Raw genomic sequence first — 16,435 nt, 5'->3', positions numbered from 1 at the left:
AGATCAGCAGCATCATACTATGTTGATTACCACAGGAATAAAGACGGTAATGGAAAATTTTGATTTATCTCATACGTTTAAAAACAAATATTGAAATGGCAAATATGTCAAATGTTTTTATTTGAAATTAACATTTGTATATGAAAAAAGAAAATAGACAAAAATAATACAAAAAAAATGTGTATTTTAAAAATGTATAAAAATAAATACATATACAGGATATATAAAAATGTAAATGTTAAAGTACACACAATACATACATATAATATTAATATTAAATGTAATTTATTTCTCATATAAGGTGGATAAAAGAATTACAAATTGAATATATAATAAATAAAATATTAAAAAGTGTATTCAATTATAAATCATCCCTCAATTAAAAAAAAAAAAAATAAAAAAATAAAAATAAATATATATATATATATATATATATATATATATATATATATATATATATATATATATATATATATATATATATATATATATATATACACAGTATATATATATATATATATATATATATAGAATTAAAAGATATTAAAATATATTCCAAGTGTAATATTAACAGTATAATATGAAATTAATTTAAAATAAACATATCAATTTGTGCAAACATAACTTTCAATTTTGTGTATATTCACTATATTTGGTAGGTTAATTGGGATTCACCTTGTCTGCGGAGATCTCAGGAGGCGATTCCTCAATGCCCAGCTCTCTGCGCTGTTCAGCTCTCACTTCAGCATAACTGAGACACAGAAAAACATCATTTATAAAACAAATACTACAAGAAAATTCTGTGTAAACAACAGTGCCATATCCTGCTTTTATCACATGCCTAATTAGGATTCGGTGTGAGACCATTACCAGATAAATAGGGCAGGATTTTTCCAAAAGCAATTGTTTAAAGAAAATACTTTGTAGAGTGTGTTTTGTGTTGTAACTTTGGCTTTGGTCTGTCATAGATAACTAAATAAGTCCTTAAAACTACCAGTAGGTGGCAGTCTTAATGAGGAATTGATTGAATTATTCAATCAAATGATTCCTTCAAAATGGCAGACTCATTTAGAAGCCAATTCAATTCCTGTTTATTCTTATAGCACTTTTACAATGTAAATTGTGTCAAAGCATCTTAACATTGAATTGAAACTGCGTCAGTCCTGTTCAGCTTAACTCAGTTAAGTGTAGTTTTAATTTAGAAACCAAGCAGGTGACTTCTCAGACACAAAACGCTTATGGTTTTATTGTGGTTATATTTTCTATTTTATTGTTTTCAAAGTGAGTGATATACCTGTATAATAACAACAATGACAATATCATCTGACCTAGATAATAGCTTCTGTTGCCATCTAGCTTCTAGTAAGTTTCATGTGATGAGCGTAATGAATCAGTGAGTCTCACCTGACCACCGTGTGAGTGCAGACGATGAACTCTGGCCTTGAGTTCCACTGGTGGTAGGTGATGTAGTAGTGTGTCTGAAGCCAGATCCACTGCTGACCTTTAGTCAGAAAACGGTAATAGCACGACTTCCCCTTACCATACTGCATCACTGCGGAGACAGAAAGAACCAGGGAGAGATGTCCTACTGTTATAAAGTCCAAACTCCCAACTGAGAAAACTCCAGTAGACAAAAAGCAGTTGAGCTCACAGTGTTCGTGGCATTTGGCCAGAGTCTCCAGGTCGTCCACATGATAGTAGTCGTACCCTGAAGTACCCAGAACCTCAAACGGCAGGTAACCAATGATAGGAGGCGCCCTGTGGAGAAAAATCACACATGACTTTATGTCATCTGCATAGGTGTTCCTTTTGTGAAAATGTAGAGAGAGATGTCCACTGATTTCAAGGGAAATAATTCTATAACAGTTAAATAATATTAAACGTTTAGAATCCTACACTGTTAGTAGTACAGAAAAAAAACACTGCAAACTTATTTGAATAATTCATTTTCTTTTCGGCTTATTCCCTTTATTAATCTGAGGTCGCCACAGCAGAATGAACCACCAACTTATCCAGCAGTTTTACGCAGAAGATGCCCTTCTAGCTGCAACCCATCACTGGAAAACATCCATTCACACAGTATGGACAATTTAGCTTACCCAATTCGCCTATAGTGCATGTCTTTGGACTCATGAGGGAAACCGGAGCACCCGGAGGAAACCCACGCGAACACGGGGAGAACATGCAAACTCCACATAGAAATGCCAACTGACCCAGCAGAGGCACCAACCAGCGACCTTCTTGCTGTGAGGAGATTGTGCAACTCACTGCGCCACCATGACGCCTATTTGAATCATGTTCTTGAAATATAAATAAAATATAAAATAAAATAAAAGATAAATAAATTGATTTGAAAATATTTTACATATTTCGAATGCTCAGATTAAAATAAATGTAAATAAATCTAATAAAATATAAATCAGATTTACTAAATTATATTTAATAAATAAAATAAAACAGCATTCGTCAATTGCTCAGAATAAAAATAAATATGAATAAATTTAATGAATAAAATCATTTCACAATATTTAAAATATTTAGAATAAATATTTAAAAATAAAATTTGTCAATTGCCATTTTTGTTCCATGATAAAAATGTGTTAAAGCTACTAGTTGTATGTTCCCTCCAAGTTAAAGCCACAATAAATAAGTTATATTTAAATGTATTGAACTCTAGTGATTCTTATGAATCTGTAAAATTATAATCTACTAATTTCTGTCTGATTACTTTGTCAGTTTACTCAGAAGTACTCATACCTTAAAAAAAGCACAAGTTGTACTTCAAACATAACAATAATGTTTAATTGCTAACAAATAGTCAGGAGAAACTTATCAGAATTTAAAAACATCTATGACATCTAAATCTCAGTTCTATTTTGGAGCAAATCTTCAGGCATTCCTTGAGTCATATGAGTCAACTGTTTCGGGATAAAAGGAGCTCAGAAAAGACCTGAAGTGCCACCAGCTACTGCTAAACAACTGATAATGTGGAAAATCTCACTCGATCGCTTTATATCCCGTATCTGTTCAGATTAAACTGAATGCTTGACTTCAACTAAATATAGAGAAGCATCAGTGCCACAAGCTATTTTCTAAAACGGCTTGTCTAAATTCAGTATAAACCTTTCCAAGCATGATGGCATTAGGATTTTATAGAGAAAATGATGTTCATGCTTAAAGTGTTGGAGCCTGTGGGATGAATGTGAGCTCTTGATACAGCATGCTAAGCTTGTGCTACAAACAATTCTCTTTCATTTATTTAATGAAACCAGTCTTGATGGTGTCTGTGGCCATCACAGGCTTACACAGACGGTGTAGGATTTCAAAGACTTAACATAAATGTTAGTTTTATTGTCTGTAACAATGGTCACTGTGTCCGACTATTTTGAGATTTTGTCAAAATTTTTTTGTGGAGAAGAAACAAGCCAAACAATATGTTGGTTCCTCGCTGTCTTTAACAACATGCATGATGTCATTAAGAAGGCAAAACTAGCAACTCACTCCTGGAAACAAGAGAGTAAACAAACTGAAACATAAGTAAGGTGTTTTCCCAGCAAACCCAAAACGTTTCCCTAACGTTAGTATTTTATTTATTTATTTTTTTTAACTAAAGTCATGTTTTAGGAAACTTCATTTTAGGTTTGACTTTTTGCAACCACAAAATGGTTTCCAGGAGGTTGCAGGAAGCTTTTTAAAAATAATAATTTTAACAGAACATTCCCTACTGGACTTATAGTTTAAGTATGTACACTACTGGTCAAAAGTTTTGGGTTAGTTTTCTTTTTTTTCATGTTTTATTTTTTTTCTGTTCATCAAGGTGTTAAATGTAACATTAATGTTTACATTAAATGGAAAAAAATAATGTTTTGTAAATAATGTAAATAAATAATTTTTAGATTTTTATTCAAATTTTAAATAACCGCTTTCTTATTGTATGTAGTTTCAGATGAAATTATCATTCCACTCAGTATTGCTTTTATTACTATTACCATTAATAATAATAATTAATATTAGAGTGATTTCTGAAGGATCATGACTTCATTGAATTGATGCTTCATGAATTCATCATTAAAATCACTAGAATTACTAAATTAAATTGTAAACTACTTTTGAACAGTTATTTTATAGTGCAATAACATTTCATAATTTTACAATTTCTACTGTATTTTTGATTAAATAAATGCCTTGGTGAGCATAAATAAGCTCATCTTAAAACATTTAAAAATCGTACTGACCCCAAACTTTTGACCGGTACTGTACATATATAGTGCTTCCTATATACTGCAATAGCCACACTGTAAAAAAATATCTGTTAATTAACAGTTTCCGTTTATTTACGGTTGTGAATTGCATTATGGGAACTTCTTGATGTCTGCTCTGTTGACTTCAGATGTTGAAAATTCGACTCTACAGTTTAACAAAGAGACTTTTATTGACAATTTAAAATAACATAATGTATAAGAAATTATATAGAGAGAAGTAAGTCAGAAAATGCACTGGCAGTTTAGTACAATGATTTTGTACTATAATATCCAACACCAACCCAGACAATATATTACTTTAAAATATTAAAACGGTTAATAAAAAGTCTTTTCAAGGTTAAAAGTTGTTGGAAGAAAGATCAAGGTCCCATAATAATAAAAAAAAAAACATGAATCACAAAATACAGAAAACTTCTAATTACGGATACTTTTTTTACAGAGCACTGGACTTTTGTCCCAAATTCAAAGTTTATTACAGGTCAATCAGTGTAACAGCATGGAAAAAGCATTCTGAAATTATATTAGACAGCTATCATCATCATCATCATCATCATCATCATCATCATCATCAAAAGGCATCATGTGGTCCTGCAAAAGTGCCTTTATTGCTCTTAAATATTTGTTAATTTTACCATAACCACAGTTACAAAATCATGGGGTATAGGTGAATTGAAAAAACTAAATTGGCAGTAGTGTATGTGTGTGAATGCAAGAGTGTATGGGTGTTTCCCGGTACTGGGTTACAGCTGGTAGGTCTTTTGCTGCACAAAACATATGGTGGATAAGTTGGCGGTTCATTCCGCAGTGGCAACCCCAGATTAATATAGGGACTAAGCTGAAACTAAAATGAATGAATGAAGGAAATATATGTTGTGAACTGTTTAATTCACTTGTCATGCTCACTGTTTGTTCGATATATATATATAGCAGATTGACTGTTTTCAATATAACCTGTAGTAGAAGCTTGGAACTGAAATAAACAGCGAAGAAGAATAAGACTTTCCGATACTAAAAAGGCGATGTGTGCGCTTGACAGTGAGCACACAATAAGACAAAAACAATGTTGAGTTTGTACCTGTGGTCCAAGAAGAGGAATTTCCACTCTAAACTGTGTCTGGAGGTGAATTCCTCATTGGGCTCCTCCACAGTACACATTTCCTGCCGAACAGAGGTTATAAACAAAACCATCCTTACTTCCAAGCATGTTGACCAGACAAAAAACAAAACAAAAAAAACAAAAACAGAACAGAAACCAAGTGACCTACTTCTCACACTGAGTTTATTTGCAAGCTGGTCATTTATCAGTGTCTTCAAAAACAAAGCTAATTCTTGCACAAACATGTACAGTGTCTTTCAATACACCCACACACACAGGTGTAGAGACATACACACACGCACACATACACAGATCTCAATGACTGTCAGGCTCATGTTAAAAGTCACAGGACCAATGAGAAGGTGCCAAGTCGTCTTTGGCTCGGCCTACCTTGATAAACTGAGGTTTGGCTAGCCTGACCGTCGCTATGAAACACACACGGTCTTCAAACGCATGTCGCAGTGATCGCTGGATCACTCCCTCAAAGCCGTTTCGTGTTGAGTTAGGCACTGCAGAGAAAAGCAAGACACACATCTTTAGAAATGGAGGATTTTTAAGGGAGAAATGTTTAAAAAGGCTATTTTGTACCACTAGAGGGCGATAACCGCAAGCCAACTGCTAAATGCTCATTCATTCAGGCTTATGAAACACTTCTTGTTTAAAATCATGGTTTAAAACAATAGGTTCATGCAGAGTTAATTTTAAGACAATTGTTTAAAAATAGCTGTTAAAGTCAGTCCATGTTTTGTAACATTAAGCCAATAATTTGGTATATTCTCTGATTTTTGTCTGTTTATTTTCAGTAAACCTGCTAATCTGCTTTAGAAACAACTATGAAAAGAGTTGAGGAAATTCTCAGTTTCTCTTGATTTACTGGATTTTTCAGGTTTGTGTTAGAATAACATTTTTGTTTGTTTATGTTTTGGAGAATGACTATGATTGAATAATAAATATTTTCATTGAATTGGAAATCAGGGTTATAATTAAGGTTAATATATTGCTTTCTTAACTCTTCAGTAGTTGAAATGTTGGAACTGCGTTGTTTAAAAATTAATACAAACATTTCTAAATTAAATGATGAAAAATTCTAAATGACATCAAAAATATCAAATATCTGCAGAGATATTGAAAAGCTAAACTTTTTCAGCATTCATATTAATAATAAATGTTTCTTCATCACAGCATTTACATATTATTGATCTATGGAAGATAAATAGCACAATATTAACTAGGGACGCTCCAATCAGAATTTTTTCAGCCGATACAGAGTACCGATTCCTTGTCATGGTGATCAGCCAATACTGAGTACTGATTCTGATGCTTTAAGCTTTATAATGCACATTTTCCCTCTAAGTATAATACTTAAGTATAGATCTCTCCTTACCTAAGAGAATAAATTAAGGATGCTGCATTTTATCTCTTAAACACATCTCTTATAACTATTATAAGTATATATTAGAAGTATATTATAAGTATTTGTAAGTAATTACTAAGTAAGACTAACAATGCAATTTGGAAACACTGCAAATGATGAAAGAAGAATTCAACATGTCTCAATCAAGAAAAAGGTTTGGAGAGCATATTTGATGCATATGAAGTTAAAATGCACATCTATAAATTCATTACTTCTTTACTAAAAGGAAACAGGTCTATAAACTACTCTTTATTGTAATAAGTAAATTACATAAAGTTATATTATTAAATATTCATAATAAAAAAAGTTTTTCTTTAAATATATGTAATATTTTCAGCCAGATTTTAGTGAACTTGCAATACTGTTAAAAACACAGAACTTTTTGTTCTTATATCTCATCTCCAACTAACACAAACACTTGCGATCGGTTTATGAGATCGGCCAGAACAGCGAGTACCGATCGAGTCATTAAATGTGAATATTGGCCGATACCAATCTCCGGCCAATCGATTGGAGCATACCTAAAATTAGCCACAACAAGCTAAAACAGAAATCAAAATGCCAAAAGATAAAGCTTGTCAAGTAAAAACTATATTAGTCCATTATTAAGTATCTAAAGTAATTAAAAGTATGTGAAATACTTTATACTTCAGCATCTAAAAGGCTTATTAACATACTTGGAAAAAACATACTTATGAAAACCATGAGTACGTGATCTAATTTTATATATTGATTAAATATTTGAGCTTTTATCATGCTGAGTTTTTTATTTTTATTGTTGCTGAAAAAAAAAAAACACACTTCATGGACTTCTTTGTAATTTTGAAAGCATTTTCTCCAGCATTTTAATTTACAAGATGAAAACCGATTTCCTATATTTATCAATTCTGTGTTGAATCTGTAATTTTTTAAATGTTTACATAATCATGTATAAACTATAATTAAGTCAATTTTAGTAGGCTGATTTTCTAAAAAAAATCAGAACGCAGCAACTCCTTGGAAAGAAACATCGCATCATTTGATCAACCTGAGCAAAACTATCACTATATGAATTCAGGACACGACGTTCTGTTTGAGCAAAAAACATAACTCTCATTCATCATTTTTGCAATTATATTCTTCAACACCAGTCCATTTACACACTTCACCTTTAGCCACAACTTCCAGTCTTAAAATCTGGGTCAGAAGCCTGTTCCTCTGGCTTTTTTTCACAGCCCTTCCTATTTAAATAAGGATCCATGCTCCATCCACTCTCATAAGAAGCACAAGCAATCAAGCACTTGGCTGGATAATTCAATAAACAGATCCACATGAAAGGCTGGCTCTGCTTCTGACACTCACCAGTGTTGAGGGACTTAAAGTTTCCGATGAACTTGACATATTCATAAACGGGTGGCTCTTTGGGGTCGATGGTGCCCCGGAGCATGTGGCAACAAAACTCCAACTGGTTCTTTGCTGCAGGGAAGCGAACGCAACAAAACAAAAACAAGAAAACAACATTAACGAGCTGCAGCTGAGTGATCGGTGCTCACAGAAATGAGACAATAGCAGGGAGAGATAGTGAAGGAAGCTGAATGAGAATGCTAAGAAGAATTTGATCACGTGGAGATGATTTCTAATACTTTTTCATATTTTGAATACAAATATTGTGAGTCATTGCAAAGTTTAATCAAAAGAAGCATTCCAAATGGCACACTACACCATGTACTTATACACTTTCACATTCAACAGTATAGAATATGAATGTAGTGTCGTCCCAAATGGAACACTAATGTTTTTTTTTACTGAGCCCTGATGATTCCCTGATGACATTTGCCAAATTATTGAAATAAATGACCAAAGTTCCAAATAATACCTGCCATGAGTGTAACCGCATTTACCATCGGGAGGCAGTATAATCACTCTCGTAGGAGAATCTTGCTTTTACGATCCAAAATAAAAGCTCCGCCCCTTCCGCTACCTTAGCAAAGCTGTGGTCATTGAGTGTGTGAAGTGTCCAACATTCCACACTTCATTTTACTGGTTGAATAAGTGCATCATACAGGTAATTAAAGTGCACTTATTATTTTTAGAGTTTTCAGTGTGAATGCACTACTTACGCTATGTATACTACAAAATGGAGTAGAGTAGTGCATAATGGAGTAGAATAGTGCATAGGTATGCGATTTGGGATGCACCTTTAGAGTGAATGTTTTCATTTGCATGTGGTTTTTAAGGCCTATGCCTTTGTGAGAATTTCAAGTGAATTTAAATCATTTGGGCACAAGAAATTACAATGTTTGTAGCTTAAAGAATTCTTCACCTTCAGATTTTAAGGTTCTCTCTGAGTTCTAAATGATTTTGAGATATTGAGCTTCACAGTTTTTCAGTACATATAACAAACAATATGCGTATAACAGTTCTCTTTCATACATTAACATGACAGAGACCCTAAATAAACTCTAAATGTAAATTATCAACATTATCTTAAATTTGCAAACAGGGCAAATGCAGACAAACCTTCTAATTCTAAAAAGTCAATTTCCACTTGGAATTATAAGGTTCCAGAACATTCACTGAAGCATTACTTTTCAAGAAATACAACCAGGCTGCTTATTAATTTAATTTAGAAAAATGGTGTTGTAACAATATGTTGATGTCCGAGAAAGTAACATTTTTGCTTTCTATAACATTTATTTACTGTTTTAGAGTAAATATATTTTTATTAAAATATTTTTTTCTTGTTCACATATAGCATACAAGGCTGTGCTAAATATTTTGTGCAGTGCAGATGTTAATTTTATGTGATTAATATGTAACATTTATTGTTGAAATTAACAAAACGAAAACAAAACAACAGGAAAAAAACTAAATTAAATCTAATTTAGACTGCAGTCCTTATCAAGATTGTCTATTAAATAGTCGACAGCGAGGTTTCTTCTCAATTTTGTGTGGCGCGTCATTATTTAGTCGATTCTGATTTTGTTTCTTTCCCTCTGTCAACGTAGCAGTCCGGCAGAATGACAAAGAAAGATGATGGTCCTCATGCATGCTTTCGAAATGCTGATTGGCTCACAGAAAGAACCTTACAGAGCCAAGCTAGAGTTCGACTTTGTAGATAAAACCTGTCTTGTTTTTTTAAATTAAAAGTCTTAAAATGTAAACAACTTACAACAAAAACATCACATAATGTACATTGCAAGTTGTCATTTAAGAAGAATATGTGAATAACTCAATTTTGACAAAAATGTCAGAACATTTATAGAAGCTTATACTTTTAAGGTGACGAAATGTATATAAAGAGTATTGAAGATTATAGTTTTTCTTCACATTGGATTAATCAACTTCTGTGTATAAACACTGTTAGATTTCCCAGAAAACATTAAAGCACTGTTTATTTCATTTTTATCTTTGTCTCTGCTTTATTTATATTATGCTTGTAAATATATTATGCTTGTCTTTTTTATATTTTGTGCAGATACACTCCCATACAAAATCATCCCAATCAATGTAAAGTCAGGAATTCTTTCCAAAAAGAGCACTGTTCATGTAATGTGGTGTAATTGCATTTATACCACAATATATATCATGGTAAAACAAAATAACGTCAGATTTTTTCAATAACAAACAGCCCTGATTTAAAGCTTTTGAAAACGGCAATAAGGTATATGAACACATACTTTTAATTTCAGTCAGTGATCTTCACTGCCTGGTTGAGATACGATATAAAGTGGATCTTAGACCAAAGAAGAAGCACTGCATTCAATTACATTTTTCCTAATTGTTTCACATTTTTGCGCTATGTCTATACAATATGGAAATTACTTTTACCCCAGTATTTTCAATGGAGTTTCTGCTCTAGCCTGCTGCTAATGACGACACCTGCGTTTAAATGGTCTTTCGTCTCTATTTGCGCTTTATCTACCAAGTGGATGCTTAAGTCTATTTAATTGATTATATTTGAACCAGAATACATCAGCAATGCTGTAAAAGGAACCTTATAAAATTGAAAATAGTCACATTTTACTGGAAGTTCCTGATTGGCTGAAAAACACTAGCTGTGCGTATAGCCCATTGATTAGAATAACAGATGTTTATGTCTGTTGTGATTGAAAAATGTGATTGCTCAACTAATCTAAAGTTGAAACATCAGTATTGTGTTGTCTGAAAATGAATATAAACATGTCTGAAAACATGGCACCATTTTCATGCATAATAATAATATAAATTGGGAAGATATATGTCACCATCAAAACACATTTAATGAGCTCTAGTCTTGTGATTGTGCTCACAGATATCCAACACAGAATAAATGAAGCTGAATGAGAATGAAACTAAATATTTGGTCATGAGGAAAATGAGATAAATGGGTCTTACTCTTTAGGTAGTCTGGGGTGAGGGTTTCTCCCTCCAACATGTGTGTTGACAGAGCTTTATACACCTCCGAATGCTCACCCAGTGGAAGGAAATTCAACAGGTTCTGATCCACAAGATCAGACTGAAACAAAACAACAACAACAGCAGAAGTCTTCAGCATCTCTCTTACACAATAAAGCAATGCATATGAGACAGTTAGCAAGGAATGATGTTTATTTTTTCAGATTTTTCACAATTATTTTTAAGAGAACTATTTTCACGCTGTATGATCAATTTGGACTGGTATTAAAGTTCCTTTAAGGCTTGTAAACACTGGCACAATTAGTGCATGTGTTAATCACCGATGTTGATTTTCATTGTCACGACTAAAACAACGAAGAGCGCTAATGTGAGTGTGCACATCAATGAGCACACCGGCACAAGTGTTACCAAAAAAAAAGACGAAAGAAAAACACTTCAGGTGTGTATTTTTGGTTTGACTCTTTACATTAAAAACTCATCAACCAACGAGATTGTTTTGATCATGTGGCTTGAGTTGAAAACACATCTTGGTCATGTTTAAGCACAACACAGTCTAGCTGAGCACACAGGAATTGCAGACCAAATAGTATTCTATGGCAAGTTTCATTTCACTTTATTTTTTTCATGGCTTGTCATTTTTTCCCTACAAACTATTGACAAGGTTTTTTGTTAGCTGTAGATGAGGATTTTAATCAGAAGTGGAAAAAGCTTCAATAAATACACACAAGAAAAAAGCATGAGGGTGACTTTGCAACAAACGACTGTCACAAACCCAAAGTTGTGCAGAGCCACCTTTTTATTAAGTGCCATTTACAGCTTTTTATTTTAAGTGCCATTCAATGTCAGGAAGTGATTTAGCATATTCACTCAGCTTATTGCTAGAGAAAATAGCATGGGCAGTAATGTTGAAAAACATCTTGACAAATGCTTGCGATAAGCGCAGGTGACAATCGTCGGTGTGCACATATAGACTTTTGCTTGTGATTTTTGAGCACAAGATAGTATTAGTTAATGTTAATTAATGCATTTACTAACATGAACAAACAACGAACGATACATTTATTACAGTATCTGGCCATGTTAGTACAGAATAGTTAATGAAAATACAGTCGTTAGTTCATGTTAACTCAAGGTACATTGACTAATGTTAACACGCATAAATGTGGATGTTAATAATGCATTTGTTATTGCTGAACTGTGATTGATAAATGCTGTAGTACAAGTTTTGTTCACAACTAGTTCATGTTATCAAATACATTAACTAATGAAAGCTTATTGTAAAATGTGAACAGATTTTCAATAATTAAATTAAAAAATTCTATTTAGCAAAAATGTACTGAATTGATCAAACTGACAGCAAAGACATTTATAATGTAACAAAAAAAGAAACAAATCAGCTGTCAGCACATTTATAAATTGTACAATGGTATATTAAATCAGTAAACAGTTATTTAATGGCAAAAATAATACGTGTTTTCAAACTCACAGGTAGATGTTCTAATAAAGACGTGACACTTTCTGAGACGTAGATTATGTTTCCATCCGTCATAATGGCCAGAAAGAAGCCATCTAGTGCCTAAAAAAAATGAAGCAATGAAGAATGTCAATCATTCTGTATATTTAGTAGTCTTTCCTGAATTTAGGCAAGTGTGTGTTGGTTTCAGTGAATAAAGTCCTCACCTCCAGCATCAGCTGTGTGAACTCCTCATTGCTAAGGAAGGGCGGCTTCCAGTCCTGACGGATTTCACTCGACTCTGACTGTGCAGCAATTTCTGATGGAAAAACAATAAAATGATAAGCAGATTTAAATACAGAAATCCCAACTAAAGTCTAATACTAAACTTTCATAATACATTATTATAATTGTTTCATTTATTATAGTGTTTACTTTTTTAGCAAAGGTTCAATCATTCCATTTTAAATTGATATTAGCAATTTCTTTCCTCGCATCTCTACAACCTTTAGCACAGATTGCTGCATTCGTACTTCAATGAGCAGCCGCTTTTACTATTGTCTATTGTATGAATAACGTGTGTTGAATGAATGCAGACTGATGAACGTCAATAACGCTTTTGTCCCATTGATTTCAGAAACACCTACACCTACTGTATATGTCGAAAGCAAACTGGTTACATTTCTGTGAGGCAGTTCATGGCCAGGGTATATCCACAGTAAATAGTCTGGCTTGTGGGACTGACTTAAGTCAACAACATTAGTAGATTAAATATATATAAAACTAAAACTGCTCCATTTTTTAAAACCAAACAATACTTTTAATCAATTAAATTGGCTTTATTGTGCTTTTTCCGATTTTACCTTTGCATGATGTAGTGGTTTATGAATGTAATGAATGGTCTTCAACATTTTAAAATACATGATAAATGGAGCTACTCTCCCAAAACCAGAAAAGAACTGCCCAAAATGAGTCATCAAAAATTCCAGTCATATTTCGTGTACAAGTAGATTTGTATGGTCTTAGTTGGCTGCCCGCTAACAACATCTACATTGACCCTCAAACACTGAAGCTGTAGCTTAGGCCTGGAAAAGTTTGGCTTGTGTTGTTGACATGTCACTGTGTCCTGTTTCTTTGAAAGCAAATCTACTTTGCGTGCAACTGCAATCGATGAATTCATGTGCTCTAGTTGGTATGGTAAAACCAAAGCCATTGTTTTTGCAAGAATTACTGTGTTTATAAGAGCTTAGGAAGACTCCAAAGCTGATATTCTGTGTTTCGTTACTGACACAAGATGTATGTGGTCAACCCATCACAACAGACTGGGCTATCTGGCCAATCAGAGGAGAGCAGCTCTTGGAAAGACGGGGTTTAGAGAGATTCTTTAATGAACATTTAGTGCAGCAACTTTAAGCAATACTAAACTGAGTGGAATTGAAGAGTTTAGATGCAAGTACCTTTAAATGCCGTCTGAAATTTTCCTCTAAAATGAGTATTTTTATCAGGCTCCTGTGTGTATGTTCAGTAATATCAGTTTTATGGCAAAGAATAAGTACTTTTCATGGTCATTAAAGTAAAATAACTCAACATAAATAAAGGAGGCTGAGAAAAATGTTCATTTTCGATAGAAATTCCAGACAGCACTCTTCAAATGCAAACTGAGCCAAGCAAAACCAAACCAAACAGAGCTGAGCCGGACCAAACCATACCCATCCAGACAGAGTAAAAGCAGACAAAGGACCACCTTCTTACTGACACAATGTGTATCTTCATTAAGCAAAGTTCATCCACTATTCCTAATGTTGAGATCAGCAGGAAGGCATTTTTTTTGCCTTTTTTTTTTTGGCAACATGGCAATAAAGAGCATCTTGTTGTGTTCCTTTATTGTTTAGAGTTTAGATAGTCCTGCATTTAGCATCTTTTTGCCTCTCTTCATCTGCTTCTGGTTATTATTTACTACTACATGTGTGAATTTGTGGGTGGAGCCAAACAAAGTGTTGTAGAAGCAGGTGTTGATCTTCTCTGGAGGTGGAGTTTAGACACTATTACACACCCTTCAGTGACACATCTTCCAACCCGTTGTTTAAGCAATTTGGCTTCATTATGAAACAATTTTTAGACCAACTACAAAGTTTTGAGTTATGATACTTATATGATTATTTTATAAAACATTGACATCTTATAATGTCAAACAATTTAAAGAATTGTTTGGCACTGACCCCTTTACAGTGTGTTCGACCATGGCTGATTGGAAGCATTTAGAAAGAATCTTCCAAAACAAAATTAGGAACATTTAAAATAGTATAATAGGGTAAAGGCAGGGTAGGTGAATTTTTGGTACTTGAAAGTGATTTGAAAGGCTCCTCACATCTCAATAACACATATTAAGGACTTTGTCCAAAAAAAAAAACCTTTGTCAAATCTAAACCTTTGATTTGGACTCAAACCCAAATGTCGATTAATTGAACATTTTAATTCGATTCCAATTAGTACAGATTATTTTACTTACTTAATTTTTTTGCCCTCACAGTTCACTGACAAGTTTTGTACAATAAATATGTTCATAAATTACAAGAGAGAACTTAAATGAAGGGTGCATTACTTGATTTTAAAATAATTGAAGGAAAGACACTGGCTGTTTCTCAATTCCAAGAATGCAGAGAACAGACTTGTGTTCTTGTGAAGACCAGTATTGCCAGGTCACCTCGGAAGAACGAACTCGGGAGACCACGAGAACAGAGAATGCGTGCTGTGAGAAATGAGATGCTGCGTTCTTCCTGATGGTCACCAAAAATTATTGAAACATTACAGCATTCATACAACGATTTATTGTTTTTCCCCTTTTCAAAATATATACTCTGCATTAAGACTTTACAAATATTTGTTGCACAATATAAATAAAACTCATTTTAATATGAATTTCAGCAAATAAACACCCTTAATGTGTTTATTCCTTTATTAAGATTTTCATGGTAATATTTATATTCAATGTTTCATTAAGGGAAGTTATATCGCTGAACTTTAATAATAAACCTATATAAAATGTTGCGTTTCCCACCTCCAGTCGCAATGATTTCTGGGACTTCTAGAGCGAGTTCAGTGCTCAAGTCTGCATCAATGCGTCCTCGATATCAAGAACACATTCAAGAAGTTTCACGCATCCTCGGTTCTTGCGTTCTTGAGTATTGGAAATTAACTTTGGCGGTTGATGATGATGTTACACGAGAACACAAGGACGCAAGATTGCTGAGGAACGCATATTGAGAAACAGCCACTATTTACTGTCTATGATTATTTATTGAACAAAAACATTGAACAACTGAAATTAAAACACACATTGCCTAAAAACTTGCACTTTTGGAAACAAAATAAATAATTTTCAGTGTTTTTCATCTTAAAAGTAGAAAATAAGTTATACATCCTCTTGCATATCCTGTAAATAATATTTCAAACAGTGCATTTCTTGCATGTTCTGTAGAAATATAAATAATAATTTGAATGTAATGGAAAATATGCCGTCTCAAGGCATCTCTGGCACAGCTTACAATTATCGTCAATGTATTGCAAATAAGGCTCAAAAATGAGTCCATCATCATACTTGACCAGAGACCAGATATGGCTGCAAAGTGGCAGCGGAAGTACAGTATAAGCCAGCCTCAGCCTAACAGAGTGGGGTCATGTGACTCCACACGTGGTAGGGAAATTAATTGAAAAAAATCATCCTAGAAAAATTTGATCGATTATAAGTTCTGAATATCAATTCAATTACTTTTCGATCAATCACCCAGCTCTAGTTTGACCTGCATGTCAAAATGTGGATTTGCAAACCTCTG

General features: G+C 33.3%; 1 protein-coding gene across 3 annotated transcripts in view; it reads right to left on the bottom strand.

Moving 5' to 3' along the window:
* The window catches only part of clocka (clock circadian regulator a), a 106,009-nt gene that overhangs the window by 16,713 nt on the left and 72,861 nt on the right, over positions 1 to 16,435 (bottom strand). For all 3 annotated transcript variants that reach the window (XM_056480818.1, XM_056480820.1, XM_056480819.1), the window contains exons 8-16: positions 12,830 to 12,921; positions 12,636 to 12,725; positions 11,129 to 11,249; positions 8,114 to 8,227; positions 5,749 to 5,867; positions 5,338 to 5,420; positions 1,652 to 1,758; positions 1,405 to 1,552; positions 676 to 751 (exon numbers count right to left, since the gene is read on the bottom strand). In XM_056480818.1, the coding sequence (XP_056336793.1) occupies positions 676 to 751; positions 1,405 to 1,552; positions 1,652 to 1,758; positions 5,338 to 5,420; positions 5,749 to 5,867; positions 8,114 to 8,227; positions 11,129 to 11,249; positions 12,636 to 12,725; positions 12,830 to 12,921 (950 nt within the window). The remainder of the gene's footprint in view (positions 1 to 675; positions 752 to 1,404; positions 1,553 to 1,651; positions 1,759 to 5,337; positions 5,421 to 5,748; positions 5,868 to 8,113; positions 8,228 to 11,128; positions 11,250 to 12,635; positions 12,726 to 12,829; positions 12,922 to 16,435) is intronic.

This window comes from Danio aesculapii, chromosome 20 (genome assembly GCF_903798145.1).
Source record: "Danio aesculapii chromosome 20, fDanAes4.1, whole genome shotgun sequence".
Taxonomy (NCBI): Eukaryota; Metazoa; Chordata; class Actinopteri; order Cypriniformes; family Danionidae; genus Danio; species Danio aesculapii.
Note: the sequence above shows the minus strand (reverse complement) of the source record. Positions and strands in the feature narration are given on the sequence as shown.